Genomic DNA, 20,247 nt, shown 5'->3' with positions numbered 1-20,247 from the left:
TTTGTCAGTTGTTTTATCTTTGTTTTTTATGTCCTATCTATGTGGGTCTATAAGGTTCAATCTTATTATGTAATTCTATAAAGGGTTTTAAGGGTCCCTTCAAAACCTGTTTTACACTTAATTAAAAACATTTTTTATATCAAGTATTAGTGCAGTTGATACTAATAGTTTCAAAATATATCAGTTTTGAGAAAAGAAAAAAGTAGCATTTGAGATGTATCTTCCAAAATAATTGAAATAAAACAACATAATATGACCTAAAACAACATTAATTCTAGCATGATAGTAAAATACTCATATCAAATAAAACTCATAAGTTTCTAGATTAAAGAATACCAATCAATAGATCTGAATCAATAATAGTTTTGACAAAAACTCAATTAATACTAGTTTTTTCAATTGATACTATTATTGTCAATTGAATTAATAATACTGTGATAATTTATGTCATGATAATTTTAGTAGCCTCTCCTTATCACTAAATATCTAAAATAGAAAAACAAACTAAAACAAATATCACTTAAAATGATAGTACTTACCAATATCTTATGTCCACAAGGGGAATCCATGCCACCAAATTTGTGTGGGGCACGATCCCAAACTCATCTCTTTCCCATGTCTAAGCCTTGCACTCAACAAGATTTGATTCCTATTGGACTCATTAAGAACCTTTCAACTTCACTATCAGACCAAGGTCCCATTGACATACTTACCAATATTTTAAAAATTGAGAAAGCACAAGAAGATGCTCTTGATAAAAATAAGATGGAGCTTGAGTATAGACTATTTAGATTAAATAAATGCAATCAATTAACAATAGATTCAAACACATTTGTTTATTATTTTCACCATTTGTAGTAAAATATATATTTAAAAAAATATTTAGTGTTGTTGTAAGCGTTGATTTGGAATTTTAAAGTGTGACTATTTCTATCTATTCTTTTCTAATATGTAAAAATTTATCTTCTAATTATAATAATATATGCATTGATACAAAAAAACCAATAACACAATAATATTAATAATGTTAAACTAATTTTAAAAAAATATCAATTCCCCTTTCTTAGATTAAAGAACACCAATCAATATATATGAATATATGCATATGCCACTATTAAAGACTAAGAGAGGTTATTCAATAAAAAAAATGGACATGTTAACTAAACTAATATCAAAGATATTAATCAATAACATTTTTTATAGAAAAAATGACTGTTGTTGATACTAGTAATTTTAGTTATATAAAAAATAGTAGCATTTGAGAGGTATCCTTACAAAAACAATTGAATGAGAACATACACTAGACCACTACCTACAATATTTTCAACTAATGATCAAAACCCATATTGAGTCCAGTAGTCAAGGAAAATAATAGTATAACTAATGCCCATAAGTTCTTAGATTGAAGAATACCAATCAATACATCTGAACCAATAATTAACTTTTTTGACAGAAAACATCATTGCAATCATTACTAGCAATATTAAATTAAAGAATACTAATTAATAAAAGCATGGATAGATTGACTAAATTAATATAAAAAATATTAATCAATAACATTTTTGACAGAAAAATTAGTGTAGTTGATACTAGTGATTTCAAATTATACCAGTATTTGAGAAAAATAGTAGCATTTGAGATGCATATTCACAAAACAATTGAAAGAAAACTCATACTAATTCCTTTCCCAGAATATTGTCAACTTATAACCTAGAATAAAATTAAATCTAATATGCCAAGAAAATACCAATATCGGGTAAGACCCATTAATACTTAAATCAAATAATCTCAATCAATAACTTTTTTGAGAGAAAATAGTTTCAAATTATATCAGTTTTTGAAAAACATAATAACATTTGCTACGTATCTTCAAAAAACAATTGAAAGAAACTATACACTAGCCCCATCCATAAAATATTCTCAACCTGAATCTTTACAAAACAATCAAAAGAAAACATACACTAGTAACTTTTCTAAAATAGTCAACTCATGACTTCAAATAGCACTAAGTCTAATAGACCAAAAAAAATCAATATCAAATATATGTCTTTTCCATTAAAAAAAATAATATCAAAGATATTAATCATAACATACTTGACAAAAATACAGAGTAGTGAAGTGAACAAGACTAGAAAGGTGATATGGCACATAGGGAATTTCGCTAAAGGAGATAGGGGTTCGAATGAGGAGGATGCAGATGAATTTTTTGGGCTCCACACTTTGTCTCTACCTCTGTTCAAGAGATGTTTGGTTCTCTTTGTTTTTTTTTGGCATGGACATGGCTGTGGGTTTCTTTTCTTCTGCTCGATCAAGCTGTGGACGTGGTTGTCCCTATGGTGAATGTTGCTGGTGTGGCAATCATTTTTCCTTCTCTGATTCCTAGGTTTCTTGGCTCTGTCTTTGCAAAGGTTGTTTCCATGAGTTTGGTCAGCGTTGTTGCCATATAAGGTATTTGGGATTATTCCCTTTATTGGCTGCTATAGTTGCTAGCTTTTTATTGACAGTCTTGTTTGTTGGTTCCTTGGTTGTTGTGGTCATTTAGGTTTCTATTATTGGGTCTGTAGTTGTTGGAACCATCTCAAGGATGGTCTTTCTGACATTGTTTGAGTTGGATTTTGTTCTTATGGGTGCACATAGAGGTGGTGTTTGGTGTTTTCCTATCTTAGGTCTCTGTTGGTGGCAATTATGTTAGGGTTTGCTCTTTGTTTGGATTATTTGAGTTTTGTTGCTACTGATTTCCAAGGGCAAATCTTAGTTGTTTGGTTTCCTTGTTTTTGGTTAAGAGATAGTTTTCATTTTGGGGTTGTGATCAGGCTTGTTGGAGTCTAGTGCTTTCAGGTTTTCATTGTGAGTATGTGGGCTCGAGGTACATTTCTTTTGATCTTTATTTGTGTGGCTCGTGGATATGGATTGGGTTTGGTTCTAACCACAATCTTCTTTCTCTTTCATAGTTTATTGGCATGGTCACATCCCTTATGGAGTTGGTGATTGTCCATGTGAGAGTGATTGGAAGTGGCTTTGTGAAGGCTTCTCTTGTCTTTGGCTTCTTAGAGGTGGGGTTAGATCATGTAAAAATCATCTTCTTGGTGATTTCTTCCTCTATTATTTCTATTGAGGTGGGATCCTTTTCTATTGAAGTGGAGAGGAGTTTTGTGCTAGTAGGTTGGACTTGCTAGACTTGCCAATTGGAGGCCTTTGTTGATTATAAGAGGTAGTTCTTTAATGATTAGCTTGTGTTTGTATGGTTGTGGGTTGGTTACTACTTACTTGAGTGATATTTTGTTGCATCTTTCTTCTATGTAGTGGGTTTCAGACTCTTGTAAATTCCAAAGGTTTTAGGTCCCTTTAGAAAATGTTGTACAGGGTTTCAAAATCTATTTTTGCCTTAATAAAAAATGAAAACATATCGTTGTCCTTTTCTAAACATATTGTCAACTTATGACCTAAAATAACATTATGTCCAATAGATTAGGAAAAAATAAAACTCATAACTTCTTAGATTAATGAATACCAATCAATCAGCAAAAGAAAATTAGCAATTGAGATGTTAACAAAAAAATTGTCAACTTATGACATACAAAAGGATTAATCCAATAGAACAGGAAAATAGTAGTAGCAAATAAAGCCCATAAATTTTTAGATTAGAGAATACCAATCAATACATCTGAGTCAAATACTAATATCAACAAAAAATATTAGAGCAGTTGACAGCAATAATCTAGCCATCTAGAATTTGACATGTATCTTCAAAAAAATTGAATAAAAAGATACAATAGTTCATTTTTTTAAATATTGAATACCTTATGTCCTAAAATAATATTATGTTCAATGAAGAAAATACCAGTTTGAAATGAAAAGTAACATTTCAGATTTATCTGCTCAAAACAATTCAAGCCCTAATCAGATTATCACGTAAAGCAGGTTAAGTCCAGCACAACAAGAAAATAGCATATCAAATAAAACCCATAAGTTTTTGAAGCCCAGAAACTGACTATAAAGTTAGTTGACAACAAAGCAAAGTACCGTGCTTTCAACCTTCACGCTCGACTTCTTCCTGAACTTCCTCCTCAAAGGCCCACTCATTTTCACGCCTGATTTCTTCCTCCTCTTAAGGAGTCAAGTCGTTTTGTATGTTAAATATCTCTCTGGCCTCTTCTGGGCTTTTACCCTTAATCCTCTCTGCTACAGTTTGGCATATTAAGTATAGAAGATTGCGTATCTTCATGTACTGGGCGCCCAAGATGAGATGACAAAGAGTTGCTTGATCAAGGTCCCTCACGAACTCCTGTTCCCACATCTTCACATCCTGCATCGAGATGGTGTTAGCGGTATTAACATGATATTCGCAGTACTCGATCACCTTCGCCAGTATTTCGCTAGAAATATTGTGTAAAGGCACAGTGTTGTCTGTTCCAGTCTCAGCCAGAGCGTTGTTCAACAACTGTGACTGCATGGCTACGACATACTCAACCTCAAAAGTATTGTCATCCCAACTCTTCAATTTCACCTTACATTCCTTCGCCATGGCTACAGTGAGATCCTCCACCATGTCTGTCTCGAAGGGAATGTCACAGAAAGGATTGAAATACTTATTAACAAAAAAATGTTGGGAAACTTGCTAAGTAATTTGTTACATATAGAGTTTTGTTTATGTTGTTTAGGGATTCTTTTGGGAGGTAACTTTATGTTTTAGGGTTTTTTTATGCTCTAATTTTTATATTTCTATTTTTTTTTTGATATTGTAAAGTTTACAGGGGTAATTATCCATAATAAGAGGTGAGATGTAATAGTGTGATTTTTTTTTTTTGCGAGGTGGTTAATTTTTAGGTTTTTATAACAAGGAGTAAAGATGGTGACCAATGCAGGATTGGCTAAGTAGGTGGCTGACCAAGAAGATGAAAACCGATTGCTCAAGGAAAGGTTGGAGCAATCGGATAAGAAACTAGGTATAGTGGAAGTCAAGAGAACAGAAGTGAGTGGGAAGATAGATGAGAAGGGTAAAATGTTGGCAATAGAGGATGAAGTCCCTATCCCAGACCCTGCTATAGATCAAGAACCATTCTTGAAGGCTTTATGGGCAATGAGTGGAAAGTCTTTGGAAGGAGTACCACTATTTAGTGGCAAGATGGAAGCAAAGTCTGTAATGGAATGGATAGAGGGTATGGAAAACCATTTTGAGTGTGAAAGTGTGCCTGAGGCCCAAAAGGTTAAAGTGGCTAGGTCACGAATGACAGGTGTTGTCATTACTTGGTGGAAGTTTATACAAAATGAGAGAGAAAGAGAAGGTAAGATCCCCATCTCTACTTGGAAAGGAATGGTAAGAAAAATTTGAGAGACTTATCTTCTTGAGGATTATGAAATACAGTTACATAGGAAAAGACAAAACCTAAGGTAAAAGGAGTTAGATGTAAGTACCTACACTAAAGAGTTCCAGAAGTTGTGTCTAAGGTCAAAAGTTGTGGAGGATGAAAGCATTAGAGTAGAAAGGTATCTTAATGGTCTGAGATGGAACATACAAGAGCAATTAATATTGTTGAGTCCAAATACCATTCACAAATGTTATCTATTGGCCCTGAAAGTACAAGAAAAGAATAAGAAGAAACATGAAACTACTAGCAGAGGCAAAGGTAGAGGCCAAGATTCAAAAGGTTATAGAGGAAGATATAGTGGAAAAGGAAGTGATGCAAGATCACAAGGAGAGTCAAAATTGACTGAGCAGACTAATGAATCCAATGGAAGAGGAAATTATGGTAGAGGAAGAGGTCACAACAACAACAACAGAGGTAGATCTGGAAGTTCTGGTGGAGGTTCATATCTTGCAAACATGAAGTGTTACCATTGCAATAATTTTGATCATCTCGTCTATAGGTGTCTGGAGAAGGGAAGAGCATACCTTGAGCCTTGGATGGAGGGATTCTCCATGGGATCCAAGAGATCACTATGAACTAGATGCAATTTAGTATATGCCCTCCAAGATTGACCATGAGGAAAAGGTTCCCTATGCATCTTACCACTCATACAACCATTGCAAACAATTTGAGAAGGAACAATAGTAGGCAATCCATCAACCATATTTTATTTTTGCATCAATGAAATATAATCAGAATTGACATGGCCAACTCTTTCATGGCATAAGAAACTTTGGCGACAAGCCTTCCAAAGCCACAACTTTAAACCAGAAAGAAGAAACTTTGGAAGCATGCCTTCCAAAGCTTATTTTTTTTAAAAAGTAGAATCTAAGAAGATTGAACCTACCGGCAAACTTGTTAACAAGTTTGAAAAAAAATTAAAATCTGAAATAAAAAACCTGTACAGTAGAAAATATTAGAGAAAGAACTTCTTCTCCTCTCAAGAACGCCTCCAAGAAGGTGAACTCCACAGAATGGTTTGAAACAAGGATTAGAACCTGCTCTAATACCATGAAAGGAAATACAAGAGAAAGGAATGAAAAACAAAATCCAAGTACGTTTATTGATCAAGTAAAAGTTACCAAGAGATATGTAGAAATCTTTGGAGCAATCACCCAAATGTTAAGAAGGAGGCAGAAGAACTTTTGAAAGGGGAAAAGAAAAGAAAAACCCCTTGTCATATTATGAATGAGGCAATGCCTAAAATTAGTGAGAGAGTGAGAGAGAGAGAGAGAGAGAGAGAGAGGCTCTTTACAATAATGTCATTAAGAAGAAATGAGAGAGGAGACATCTCTTAAATAGAGATGAGGACAAGAGTTACAAAGCAACTCCCAAATCTATGAATGCCAACATTCATAAAATGTGTTTACCATGTGTCAACATCCTCTTATGGAGGAAATCTAATATTCCTTAATAAAGGAAAATTAAAGAAATGACTTGTCCTCACACATGTACTAGAGGACAAATTCCAAAGGAGTATCCTAAACTAAATACAAATAAACCTAAGCCAAGTAAAGATTAATAATATGCATGTGTCACTATTAAAAACTAAGAGGGGTTATTAAATGAACATATGGACATGTTAACTACTCTAATATCAAAGATATTAATCAATAAAAAAATTTATAGAAGAAAGGAGTGTAGTTGATACTAGTAATTTTAATTATACAAAAAATAGTAGCATTTGAGATGTATCCTCACAAAAACAATTGAAAGAGAACATATACTACATCACTACCTAAGTATTGCCAACTAATGATCTAGACCATTATTAAGTCTAGCAGTCAAGGAAAATAATAGTATCAAGTAAAACCCATAAGTTCTCTCATTAAAAAATACCAATCAATATAGGTAAACAAATAATTTAACATTTTTGACATAAAATATCATTGAAGTCATTACTAGTAATCTTAAATTAAAGAATACTAATTAATAAAAGCATGGACACATTAACTAAATTAATATCAAAGAAATTACTGATCAATAACATTTTTGACAGAAAATATTAGTGTAGTTGATACTTGTAGTTTCAAATTATACCAGTTTTGGAGAAAAAATAGTAGCATTTGAGATATGTATTCATATAACAATTGAAACAAACACATACCAATGCCTTTTCTAAAATATTGTCAACTTATGATTTCGAATAAAATTAATTTTGAAAAATAGATTGGTGAGTATGCTACAGTGATTTATCAAGCTATTGGGGGACAGGGGGTTGAGTAGGTCTTTTTGTGGAACCCTAAGGTTGCTATAGGAGAATAACCGTAAGTGTCTATTATGCAAAGTATATTATAAATGTAATAGGAAAGATGCACTTGGTTTTTTGGGCTCATGAAAGTCAAATTCAATGTAATCTCAAAAACTTTCAAGTAATATAGGGAGCTATCCCCATTAATGATAGCACTTATTGATTTAAAAAAAATAAAAAAGTAATTTCAATAGACCAAGAAAATACCAATATCAGAGAAGTCCCATTGATACTAAATTAACCAATATCAATTAATGCATCTCAATCAATAACATTTTTAAAAGAAAATAATTTTAAATTTATCACTTTTGAAAAAACATATTAGTATTTGATATGTATCTTCCAAAAACAATTCAAAGAAAATATACACTAGCCCCACCCATAAAATACTGTCCATCTGAACCTTCACAAAACAATCAAAAGAAAGCATACAATAGAACGTTTCTAAAATGTCTATGACATTATTAGAAACTCACAAATGTTCATCAATAAAAACATGGAGAGATTAACTAAAATAATATCAAAAATATTGACCAATAACTTTTTTTTTAATAACAAAAATAGAGAGTAGTGGAGTGAACAAGACTCCAAATGTGATATGGCACATAGGGGATTTAGTTAAACGAGATGGGAGGTCGGATGAGGATGCACATGGATTCCTTTTCTTCTGTTGTGTCTAGCTTGATCTAGATCTAGACGTGGGTGTCCCTGTGGTGAATGGAACTGCTGGTGTGGCAGTCACTTTTCCTTCTATGATTTCTAGGTTTCTTGGCTCTCTGTCTTTGCAAAGGTTGTTTCCATGAGTTTGGTGGACATTGTTGCCATGGAAGGTTGTGGGGATTTTATTGGCTACTATGGTCGCTATCTTTTTTCTCAACCATGGGTCTATTGTTGTTGGAACCATCTCAAGGATGGTCTTTCTGACATTGTTTGGGTTGGATTTGGTTCTTAATCTTAGGACTCGGTTGGTGGCAACTCTGTAAGGTTTTGGTCTTTTTGCAGTATTCGAGTCTTTTCCTATGATTGTTGGGGTTTGCCTCTCAGTTTGTTGGTTTATGTAATCTTGTACTATTATTGTCAAGATGTTGCTACTAATTTTAAAGGAAAAATATTAGCTGTTTGCTATCCTTGTTTTTGGTTAAGAGATAGTTCTTCTTTTGGGGTTATGATCAACCTTGTTGGAGTATGGTGCTTTTAGGTTTCCATTTTACTTATATGGGCTCTGGCTACATTTATTTTGATCTTCTTTTGTGTTCTCGTGGCTATGGATTGGGTTTGGCTCTCACCACAACCTTCTTTCTCTTTCATTGTTTCTATTGTCATGGTGGCACCCCTTGTGAAGTAGGTAATTTGCCAAGTGGGAGAGGTTGGAAGTGTCTTTGTGAAGTCTTTTCTTGTCTTTGGCTACTTAGATGTGGGGTTAGATCATGTGAAACTCTTCTTCTTGGTGGTTTATTCCTTTGTTGTTCCTATTGAGGTGGGATCCTCTTCTATTGAGGTGGAGAGGGGTTTTGTGGAAGTAGGTTGGACTTATCAATTGGAGGTCTTTGTTGATTGTCGCATCTAGTTCTTTAATTATTAACTTGGGTTTGTATGGTTGTGGGTTGGCTACTAGTTACTTGAGTGATATTTTGTTGCATCTTTCTTCTATGCACAAAATGATACTATCATAAAAGATGATCGTAGTTGATACCTGTAATTTTAAATTTTGTTAGCCTTGAAAAAACATAATAGCATGTGAGATGTATCTTCACAAACAATTGAAATAAAACATATCCTTGTCCTTTTCTAAAAATATTGCCAACTTATGACCTAAAATAGAATTATGTCCAACAGATTAGGAAAAAATAAAACTCATAAATTCTTGGATTAAAGAATTACCAATATCAACAAAAATATATTAGAGCAATTGATAGCAGTAATCTAGCATTTGACATGTATCTTAAAAAAACAATTGAATGAAAACATACAATAGTCCATTTCCTAAAATATTGTCAACTTATCACCTAAATCAATATTATCTTCAATGAAGAAAATAATATAATGTCCAATGAAGAAAATACCAAATTTGAAATGAAACCCAACAATATTAGATTAAAGAATACCAATCAATACATTTCAATATATGTATCTGCCATTGTTACAAACAAACACAAGTTAATAGATAGAAACATAGACATATTAACTACACTAATATAAAAAGTACTAACATTTTTTAGACAAAGTTCTGGAGAGGAGTGTTTCCAGTTTTGAGGGTACCCTCAAGAAAATTCTCAAGGCCAGGAAGAAGGTGTTGCATGCTAATAAGGTTATCAAAGAAATTAAGAGTCCAACTACCTCTATGGATCAACTAGAGTTGGAAGCTATAGAGCCCCTTAAAAGTAGTTTTATTTGGGTCTATTTCTTGGCGGGTCCTCTGTTTTCCCTTGTGTGCATGTGTGTTGTCCTTTTGTTGGTTTTTGATCCTTGTTTGTTTGTCAGCTGTTTTATCTTTATTTTTATTTTCTATCTATGTGGGTCTATAAGGTTCAATCTTATTATGTAATGCTATGAAGGGTTTCAGGGTCCCTTCAAAACCTGTTGATACTAAAATAGTAGCATTTGAGACTTATCTTCCAAAATAATTGAAATAAAACAACATAATATGACCTAAAACAACATCAATTCTAGCATACTAGTAAAATACTCATATCAAATAAAAATCACAAGTTTCTAGAATAAAGAATACCAATCAATAGATCTGAATCAATAATAGATTTGACAAAAACTCAAATGATACTATTAATTTCAATTGATACTATTATTGTCAATTGAATTAATAATAGTGTGATAATTTATGTCATGATGATTTTAGTAGCCTCTCCTTATCACTAAATATCTAAAATAGAAAAACAAACTAAAACAAATATCACTTAAAATGATAGTACTTACCAATATCTTTTGTCCACAAATTGATTTTAGCTACTGGTTAGGGAGCCAGACCATTTAGTTAAACATCTTCAACTAAGAGATAAGAACAGAGGGTAATCCATGCCACCAAATTTGTGTGGGGCCCGATCTTAAACTCATCTCTTTTCCATGTCTAAGCTTGACACTCAACAAGATTTGATTCTTGTTGGGCTCATTAAGAACCTTTGGAGTTCACTATTAGAAAAAGGTCCCATTGACATACTTACAAGTATTTTAAAAATTTAGAAAGCACAAGAAAATGATATTGATAAAAATAACATGGAACTTGAGTATAAACTATTTAGATTAAAGAAATGTAATCAATTAACAATAGATTCAAACAAATTTGTTTATGGTTTTCACCATTTGCAATAAAATATATATTTATTTGAAAAAAATATTTAGTGTTGTTGTAGCCATTGATTTGGGATTTTAAAGTATGACTATTTCTATCTATTCTTTTCTAATATGTGAAAATTTATCTTCTAATTATAATAATATATGCATTGATACAAAAAAAACCAATCACACAATAATATTAATAATGTTAAACTAATTTTAAAAAAATATCAATTCCCGTTTCTTAGATTAAAGAACATGAATCAATATATTTGAATATATGCATGTGCCACTATTAAAGACTAAGAGAGGTTATTCAATAAAAAAAATGGACATGCTAACTAAACTAATATCAAAGATATTAATCAATAACATTTTTTATAGAAAAAATGACTCCAATTGATACTACTAATTTTAGTTATATAAAAAATAGTAGTAGCATTTGAGATGAATCCTTACAAAAACAATTGAATGAGAACATACACTAGACCACTACCTACAATATTTTCAACTCTTGATCAAAACCCACATTAAGTCAAGTAGTAAAGGAAAATAATAGTATAAGTAATACCCATAAGTTCTTAGATTGAAGAATACCAATCAACACATCTGAACCAATAATTAACATTGTTGCAATCATTACTAGTAATCTTAAATTAAAGAATACTAATTAATAAAAGAATGGATACATTGACTAAATTAATATTAAAAATATAAATCAATAACATTTTTGACAGAAAAAATAGTGTAGTTGATACTAGTGATTTTGAATTATACCAGTTTTGGAGAAAAATATTAGCATTTGAGATGCATATTCACAAAACAATTGAAAGAAAACACATACTAATTCCTTTCCTAAAATATTGTCAACTTATGATCTAGAATAAAATTAAATCCAATAGGTCAAGAAAATACCAATATCAGGTAAGACCCATTAATACTTAAATCAAATAATATCAATCAATACATCTCAATTAATAACTTTTTAAAAAGAAAATAGTTTCAAATTATATCTGTTTTCGAAAAACATAATAACATTTGATATGTATCTTTGAAAAATAATTGAAAGACACCATACACTAGCCCCATCCATAAAATATTCTCAACCTGAATCTTCATAAAACAATCAAAAGAAAACATACACTAGTAACTTTTCTAAAATAGTCAACTCATGACTTCAAATAGCACTAAGTCTAATAGACCAAAAAATATCAATATCAAATATATGTCTTTGACATTAAAAAAAATAATATCGAAGATATTAATCATAACACACTTGACAAAAATACAGAGTAGTGAAGTGAACAAGACTAGAAAGGTGATATGGCACATAGGGAATTCCGCTAAAGGAGATAGGGGTTCGGATGAGGAGGATGCAGATGAATTTTTTGGGCTCCACGCTGTGTCTCTACCTCTTTTCAAGAGATGTTTGGCTCTCTTTGCTTTTTTTTGGCATGGACATGGCTGTGGGTTCCTTTTCTTCTGCTCGATCTAGTTGTGCACGTGGTTGTCCTTGTGGGGAATGTTGCTGGTATGGCAATCATTTTTCCTTTTGTGATTCCTAGGTTTCTTGGCTCTGTCTTTGCAAAGGTTGTTTCCATGAGTTTGGTTAGCATTGTTGTCATATAAGGTTTTTGGGATTATTCCCTTTATTGGCTGCTATAGTTGCTAGCTTTTTATTGACAGTCTTGTTTGTTGGTTCCTTGGTTGTTGTGGTCATTTAGGTTTCTATTAGTGGGTTTGTTGTTGTTGGAACCATCTCAAGGATGGTCTTTTGACATTGTTTGGGTTGGATTTTGTTCTTATGGGTGCACATAGAGGTGGTGTTTGGTGTTTTCCTATCTTAGGTCTTTGTTGGTGGCAATTATGTTAGGGTTTGCTCTCTGTTTGGATTATTTGAGTTTTGTTGCTACTGATTTCCAAGGGCAAATACATTTGAATATGTCTTTGCCATTATTAGACTCACAAAAGTTAATCAACAAAAGTTAATCAATAAAAACATGAACAGATTAAAAAAATCAAAAAATATCAAAGATATTAATCAATAGCACTCTTGACAAAATTACAGAGTAGTGAAGTGAACAACACTCCAAAGGTGATATGACACATAGGGAATTCAGCTAAATGAAGTGAACAACACTCCAATGGTGATGAGGAGGATGGAGATGAATTTTTTGGGCTCCAGACTATGTCTCTACCTCTGTTCAAGAGATGTTTGGCTCTCTTTGTCTTTTTTGGCATGGACATGGCTGTGGGTTCCTTTTGTTCTATTGCATCTGGCTCAATCTAGTGGTGAATGCTGTTGGTGTGGTAGTCACTTTTCCTTCTATGATTCCTAGTTTTCTTGGTTCTGTCTTTGCAAAGGTTGTTTCGTTGAGTTTGGTCAACATTGTTGCCATATAAGCTTTTTGGGATTTTTCTCTTTATTGGCTACTATAGTTGCTAGCATTTTATGGATAGCCCTGTTTGTTGGTTCCTTGGTTGTTGTGGTCATTTAGGTTCCTATTGGTGGGTCTGTTGGTGGGTCTGTTGTTGTTGGAACTATCTCAAGGACGGTCTTTATGACATTGTTTGGGTTGGATTTTGTTCTTATGGGTGCACGTAGAGGTGGTGTTTGGCGTTTTTCTATTTTAGGTCTCTGTTGGTGGCAATTCTGTTAGGGTTTGGTCTTCGTTTGGATTATTTGATTTTTTTCCTATGATTGTTGGGGCTTGTTCCTCAGTGTGTTGGTTTATCTAATCTTGCATTATTCTTGTGAATATGTTGCTATTGATTTTCAAGGGAAAATCTTAGTTGTTTTCTTTCCTTGTTTTTAGTTAAGAGATAGTTTTCATTTTGGGGTTGTGATGAGGCTTGTTGGAGTCTAGTGCTTTCAGGTTTTCAATGTGGCTATGGATTGGGTTTGGTTCTCACCACAACCTTCTTTTTGTTTCATAGTTCATTGTGGTGGTTGCATCCCTTATGGAGTTGGTGATTGGCCATGTGGGAGTGGTTGGAAGTGGCTTTGTGAAGGCGTCTCTTGTCTTTGGCTTCTTAGAGGTGGGGTTAGATCATGTAAGAATTATCTTCTTGGTGGTTTCTTCCTTTATTATGTCTATTGAGGTGGGATCCTTTTCTATTGAAGTGGAGAGGAGTTTTGCTCGAGTAGGTTGGACTTTCTGGAGTTGCAAATTGGAGGCCTTTGTTGATTATAAGAGGTAGTTCTTTCATGATTAGCTTGTGCTTGTATGGTTGTGGGTTGGTTACTATTTACTTGAGTGATATTTTGTTGCATCTTTCGTCTATGTAGTGGGTTTTAGATTCTTGTAAATTCCAAGGGTTTCAGGTCCTTTTAGAAAATGTTGTACAGGGTTTCAAAATCTATTTTTGCCTTAATAAAAAATGGAAATAAAACATATCAATGTCCTTTTCTAAAAATATTGTCAACTTATGGCCTAAAACAACATTATGTCCAACAAATTAGGAAAAAATAAAACTCATAAGTTCTTAGATTAATGAATACCAATCAATGAGCAAAACAAAAGTAGCAATTGAGATGTTAATTTTTTTTTTGTCAACTAATGACATACAAGAGGATTAATCCAATTAGAACAGGAAAATAGTAGTAGCAAATAAAGCCCATAAATTCTTAGATTAAAGAATACCAGTTGACAGCAGTAATCTAGCAATCTAGAATTGGACATGTATCTTGAAGAAAAAATTAAAAGAAAACATACAATAGTCCATTTTTAAAAATATTGTCAACTGATGACCTAAAATAATATTATGTTCAATGAGGAAAATACCAGTTTGAAATAAAACCCAACATTATTAGATTAAATAATACCAATCAGCACATTTGAATATATGTATGTGTCAGTGTTACAAACTAACATAGGTTAATCAATAGAAAAATGGACATATTAACTACACTAACCCATAGTTTCTTATCAGCCTGATTGATACTAGTAATTTCAAATAATACCAATTTTAATAAAAATAGTAGCATTTGAGATGTATCTTTTGAAAACAATTGAAAGAAAACATGCGCTAGTCCCTTATCTAAAATATTGGCAACTTATGACCTAAAACAACATTGAGTCTAATAGAACATGATAATACCAATACCAAATAAAATCCAACATTCTTAAATTAAAAAATATCAATCAATAGATCTAAATATATGTCTATACCATAATTGAAAACTAAAATAAATTAATCAATTAAAACAAAAACACATTAATTAAATTAATATCCAAAATATTCAATAATAATATTTTTGATAGACAATATCAGAACAATTGATATTTAATAATTTCAAATTATATCAATTCTGAAATGAAAAGTAGCATTTCAGATTTATCTGCTCAAAACAATTCAAACCCTAATCAGATTATCACCTAAAGTAGGTTAAGTCCAGCACACCAAGAAAATAGCATATCAAATAAAACCCATAAGTTTTTGAAGCCCAGAAACTGACTATAAAGTTAGTTGACAACAAAGCAAAGTACCATGCTTTCAACCTTCGCGCTCGACTTCTTCCTGAACTTCCTCCTCAAAGGCCCACTCATTTTCACGCCTGATTTCTTCCTCCTCTTCAGGAGTCAAGTCGTTTTGTATGTTAAATATCTCTCTGACCTCTTCTGAGCTTTTACCCTTAATCCTCTCTGCTACAGTTTGGCATATTAAGTATAGAAGATTGCGTATCTCCATGTACTGGGCGCCCAAGATGAGATGACAAAGAGTTGCTTGATCAAGGTCCCTCACGAACTCCTGTTCCCACATCTTCACATCCCGCACCGAGATGGTGTTGGCGGCATTAACATGATATTCGCAGTACTCGATCACCTTCGCCAGAATTTCGCTGGAAATGTTGTGCAAAGGCAGGGTGCTGTCCGTGCCGCTGTCAGCCAGAGCGTTCTTTAACAACTGTGACTGCATGGCTACGGCATGCTCGACCTCAAAAATATTGTCATCCGAACTCTTCAATTTCACCTTACATTCCTTCACCATGGCTGCAGTGGGATCCTCCTCCATGCCTGTCTCGAAGGCAATGTCACAGAAAGGATTGAAACAGGGATTGACGAAAAACCTCTGGAGAAATTCGCTATGTAATCTGGTATATACAGGGTTTTGTTTATGTTGTTTAGGGATTTTTTTTGGGAGAAAACTTTATGTTTTAGGGTTTTTTATGATATAATTTTTAAGGTTCTATTTTTTTTTTATATTGTGAAGTTTAGAGGTACAATAAGAGGTGAGATGTAATAGTGTGATTTACCTTGTTTAGGGAGGTGGTTAAGTTTTAGGTTTTTATAAGGATGGTCTCTTTTTTTATTTTATTTTTATTTAATGTGTGTAAAGCTTAGATATGTCATTACCAATAGTAAGAGGTGAGATGTAATAGCGTGAATTATGCTCTCTTGGGAGATGGTTAAGTTTTAGGTTTTTTTATGTGTTGTGTAGTGTGATTTATGTTTTCATGGGAGATGAAGTGTAATAGTGTGATTTATGTTGCTTTGGGAAGTGGTTAAGTTTTAGGTGTTTTAATTAATTGATGTTCATGAAGCTTTAAGGTGTAATTATCAATAGTAAGTGGTCAGGTGTAATAGTGTCATTTATGTTGTCATGAGAGGTTGTGATGTTTTAAGTCTAATTATCAAACGTAAGAGGAGAGGTGTAATAGTGTGAATTATGTTCTCTTGTGAATTAGTCCTCTTGGGAGGTGATTGTTAATTAGTAATGTGCTTTGTAAATAGATTATTAACTAATATTTTAATTTTATGTAATGAATTTACTTAAAAAATTTATAAGAATCTTATTTTTATATGTATCCAAACTACTTTTTGAGTGCATATAAAAATTGTTATATTTGTTATTGTTTTGGACATCCATTTTTTATTTGATTTATTTAAGCTTCATTTATCTTATACTTTTTTATTATTTAGTGATGTGAAGCTTCGATATGTCATTACCATAGTAAGGGGTGAGGTGCAATAGTGTGATTTATGTTGTCTTTGGGGGTGGTTAAGTTTGAGTTTTTTTCATGTGCCAACCACTTATGCTTTTATTATTTGATGTTAGTAATCTTAAAGCTGTAATAATTACCCATAGTAAGAGGTGAGGTGTAATAGTGTGATTTATGTAAGTGAGGTGTAAAAGAACTTTATGTTTGTCTTGGGGCATAGTTAAGTTTTAGGTTCTTTTATTATTTGATGTGTTGTGAAGCTTCTTGGGTGTAGTAAGAGGTGAGGTGTAATAGTGTGATTTATGTTGTTTCAACCTAATGACCTCTTATGTCAGTAAGTTGTTTCTAGATTTGATTGTGTATATTTGTTTTGCATGGATTCATGGGAGGTGATTCTTAATTAGTAATATATACATTATAAATAAATTTTTAACTAATATTTCACTTTTATGTCATGAAGTTACTATATATATTTATAAAGCAAATTTTTCTCAACCAGATGGATTTAGATTGTCAAAAAATATGGATATGGTTTGTAGCTCCAGGAAGGCATTATATGGACTCAAACAAGAACTTAGAGTTAGATTAGATTGCTACAACCAAATTTGGAGAAGGAATTTGAAATGTCAATAATTGGTGACTTGTCACTCTTTCTTGGTCTACAAGCTAAGTAGTTAGAGGGATGCTAAAGAAGATTGAAATGGACAATTGTAAGTTGGTTGTTACCCCTTTAACAAATGGTCGTAAATTGATTAAAGATGATTTATCTGCAGAAGTTGATCATAAGAAGTATAGATATATTTGATTTTGGTCTTTGGTATAAATAGAACACTCTCTCCATCTCTTGCAAAAGTAGAATACATTGCATAGTGTCATGAAACAAACTCTTATATACAAAAGGTTGTAGAAAAGGAAGAATGAGATTGGAGTAAAAAACTAGGAGTTATTTTCCCTCCTTTTCCAAACTAGATGTATAGTATATTATGATTGTCCCTTTATCTTTGATACCAAAGGAGGAGAGAAATTATTGATAGAGATAACATGAATGACAAAAGGAATAAAAATTAACAATATTATTTTAGTTATCTAATGCAATAAATTAATAGTATAGTTTTAATATTTAAAATAATAAATTAATAAATAACAACAATATAATAATAAATATATAAAATAATTTACAATAATACTATAATATAATTATAATATATTGATATTATAATAATTAAAGAACATAATTGATTAATATTTTTTAGAATTTAGAAGTTATTATTAATATAGGTTTAGTTTTTTATTATAATTAGTATTACAATAATGGTTATAGGAGAGAAATTATTGATAGAGATAACATGAATGCCAAAAGGAATAAAAATATTAGGTTTAGTTTTTTATTATTGAACATCAAAGATGAGTTGGCTAGAGAAGGGAATTTATCTAAATAATGAGATTATGTTTCAAATTTATTTTATACATCCACCAAACAAATATTTAATTAATAATGTAAAAAAATAGACTATGATTTTCATTTATGTGTTTGGCTTATTGGTTGCTTTACTTCGTTGAATTATGTTTATACCAGTATACCAGTTGTTGTATGAATGTTTTGTTATTTGGGTATAACATTGATTCACCCGCTCCCCTCTAAGTGTTATTGGTTTCCAACAATTGGTATCAGATCCTTGTGCCTCAAAGGAAGTTTAATAGCTTGAAATTGGAATCATTGAATATGGATTTGGAGAAGTAGCTTGAGATGGCACTTGAAGATTATGATGTTGAAAGGTTGAAGAACTTAAAGATACAAAATGAATTGAATTCTGCTAAAGAATATATTCTTTCCCTGTAGGAGAAACTATCATTTGTTCAAACCAGAGCTTTCTTTAACAACTGTGACTGCATGGCTATGGTATACTCGACCTCAAAAATATTGTCATCCGAGCTCTTCAATTTCACCTTACATTCCTTCGCAGTGGTATCCTCCGCCATGCCTGTCTCGAAGGGAATGTCACAGAAAGTATTGAAATGGGGATTGACCAAAAAACCTTTGGGGAAACTCGCTATGTAATTTGGTATATATAGGGTTTTGTTTATGTTGTTTAGGGATTTTTTTGGGAGAAAACTTTATGTTTTATGGTTTTTTATGGTCCAATTTTGAAGTTTCTATTTTTTTTTTGATACTATGAAGTTTAGAGGTGTAATTATCCACAATAAGAGGTGAGATGTAATAGTGTGATTTATCTTGTTTTGGAAGGTGGTTAAGTTTTAGGTTTTTATAAGGATGGTCTCTTTTTTTATTTTATTGTTATTTAATGTTTGTAAAGCTTAGATATGTCATTACCAATAGTAAGAGGTGAGGTGTAATAGTGTGAACTATGTTGTGTTGGGAGATGGTAAAGTTTTAGTTTTTTTTACGTGTTGTGTAATGTGATTTATGTTTTCATAGGAGGTGAAATCTAATAGTGTGATTTATGTTGCCTTGGGAAGTGGTTAAGTTTTAGGTGTTTTAATTATTTGATGCTCATGAAGTTTCAAGGTGTAATTATCAATAGTAAGTGGTCAGGTGTAATAGTGCCATTTATGTTGTCATGAGAGGTTGTGATGTTTTAGCTTTTCATCGTGTTGACCTCTTATGTCTTTATTATTTGATATTTGTGAAGCTTAGAAGTGTAATTATCAAACGTAAAAGGAGAGGTGTAATAGTGTGATTTATGTTTTCTTGTGAATTAGTCCTCTTGGGAGGTGATTGTTAATTAGTAATATGCTTTGTAAATAGATTATTAACTAATATTTTAATTTTATGTAACGAATTTACTTAAAATTTTTATAAGAATCTTATTTTTTATATGTGTCCAAACTACTTTTTGAGTGCATATAAATATTATTTTATTTTTATTGTTTTGGACATCGATTTTTTATTTGATTTATTTAAGCTTCATTTATTTTATGCTTTTTATTATTTAGTGATGTGAAGCTTAGATATGTCATTACCATAGTAAGGGGTGAGGTGCAATAGTGTGATTTATGTTGTCTTTGGGGGTGGTTAAGTTTGAGTTTTTTTTCATGTGTCAACCACTTATGATTTTATTATTTGATGTTAGTAATCTTAAAGCTGTAATAATTACCCATAGTAAGAGGTGAGGTGTAATAGTGTGATTTATGTAAGTGAGGTGTAAAAGAACTTTATGTTTGTCTTGGGGTATAGTTAACTTTTAGGTTCTTTTATTATTTGATGTGTTGTGAAGCTTCTTGGGTGTAGTAAGAGGTGAGGTGTAATAGTGTGATTTATGTTGTTTCAACCTAATGACCTCTTATGTTAGTAAGTTGTTTCTAGATTTGATTGTGTATATTTGTTTTGCATGGAT

General features: G+C 32.0%; 2 protein-coding genes across 2 annotated transcripts; both read right to left on the bottom strand.

Moving 5' to 3' along the window:
* Window positions 1-4,108: 4,108 nt before the first annotated feature.
* LOC131039903 (SKP1-like protein 1A) lies at window positions 4,109-4,549 on the bottom strand. Its single transcript, XM_057972751.1, has one exon. The coding sequence runs from the start codon at window positions 4,547-4,549 to the stop codon at window positions 4,109-4,111; it is 441 nt and encodes a 146-aa protein (XP_057828734.1).
* Window positions 4,550-15,444: 10,895 nt separating this feature from the next.
* Window positions 15,445-18,871, bottom strand: LOC131039902 (SKP1-like protein 1A). Its single transcript, XM_057972750.1, has 2 exons — window positions 18,755-18,871; window positions 15,445-16,020 (listed from the first exon to the last, which is right to left on the bottom strand). The coding sequence occupies exons 1-2, from the start codon at window positions 18,869-18,871 to the stop codon at window positions 15,445-15,447; spliced, it is 693 nt and encodes a 230-aa protein (XP_057828733.1).
* Window positions 18,872-20,247: the final 1,376 nt, after the last annotated feature.

Source organism: Cryptomeria japonica, chromosome 7 (genome assembly GCF_030272615.1).
Source record: "Cryptomeria japonica chromosome 7, Sugi_1.0, whole genome shotgun sequence".
Classification (NCBI taxonomy): Eukaryota; Viridiplantae; Streptophyta; class Pinopsida; order Cupressales; family Cupressaceae; genus Cryptomeria; species Cryptomeria japonica.
The sequence above is the reverse complement of the archived record's forward strand: the minus strand, read 5'-3'. Positions and strand labels throughout refer to the sequence as shown.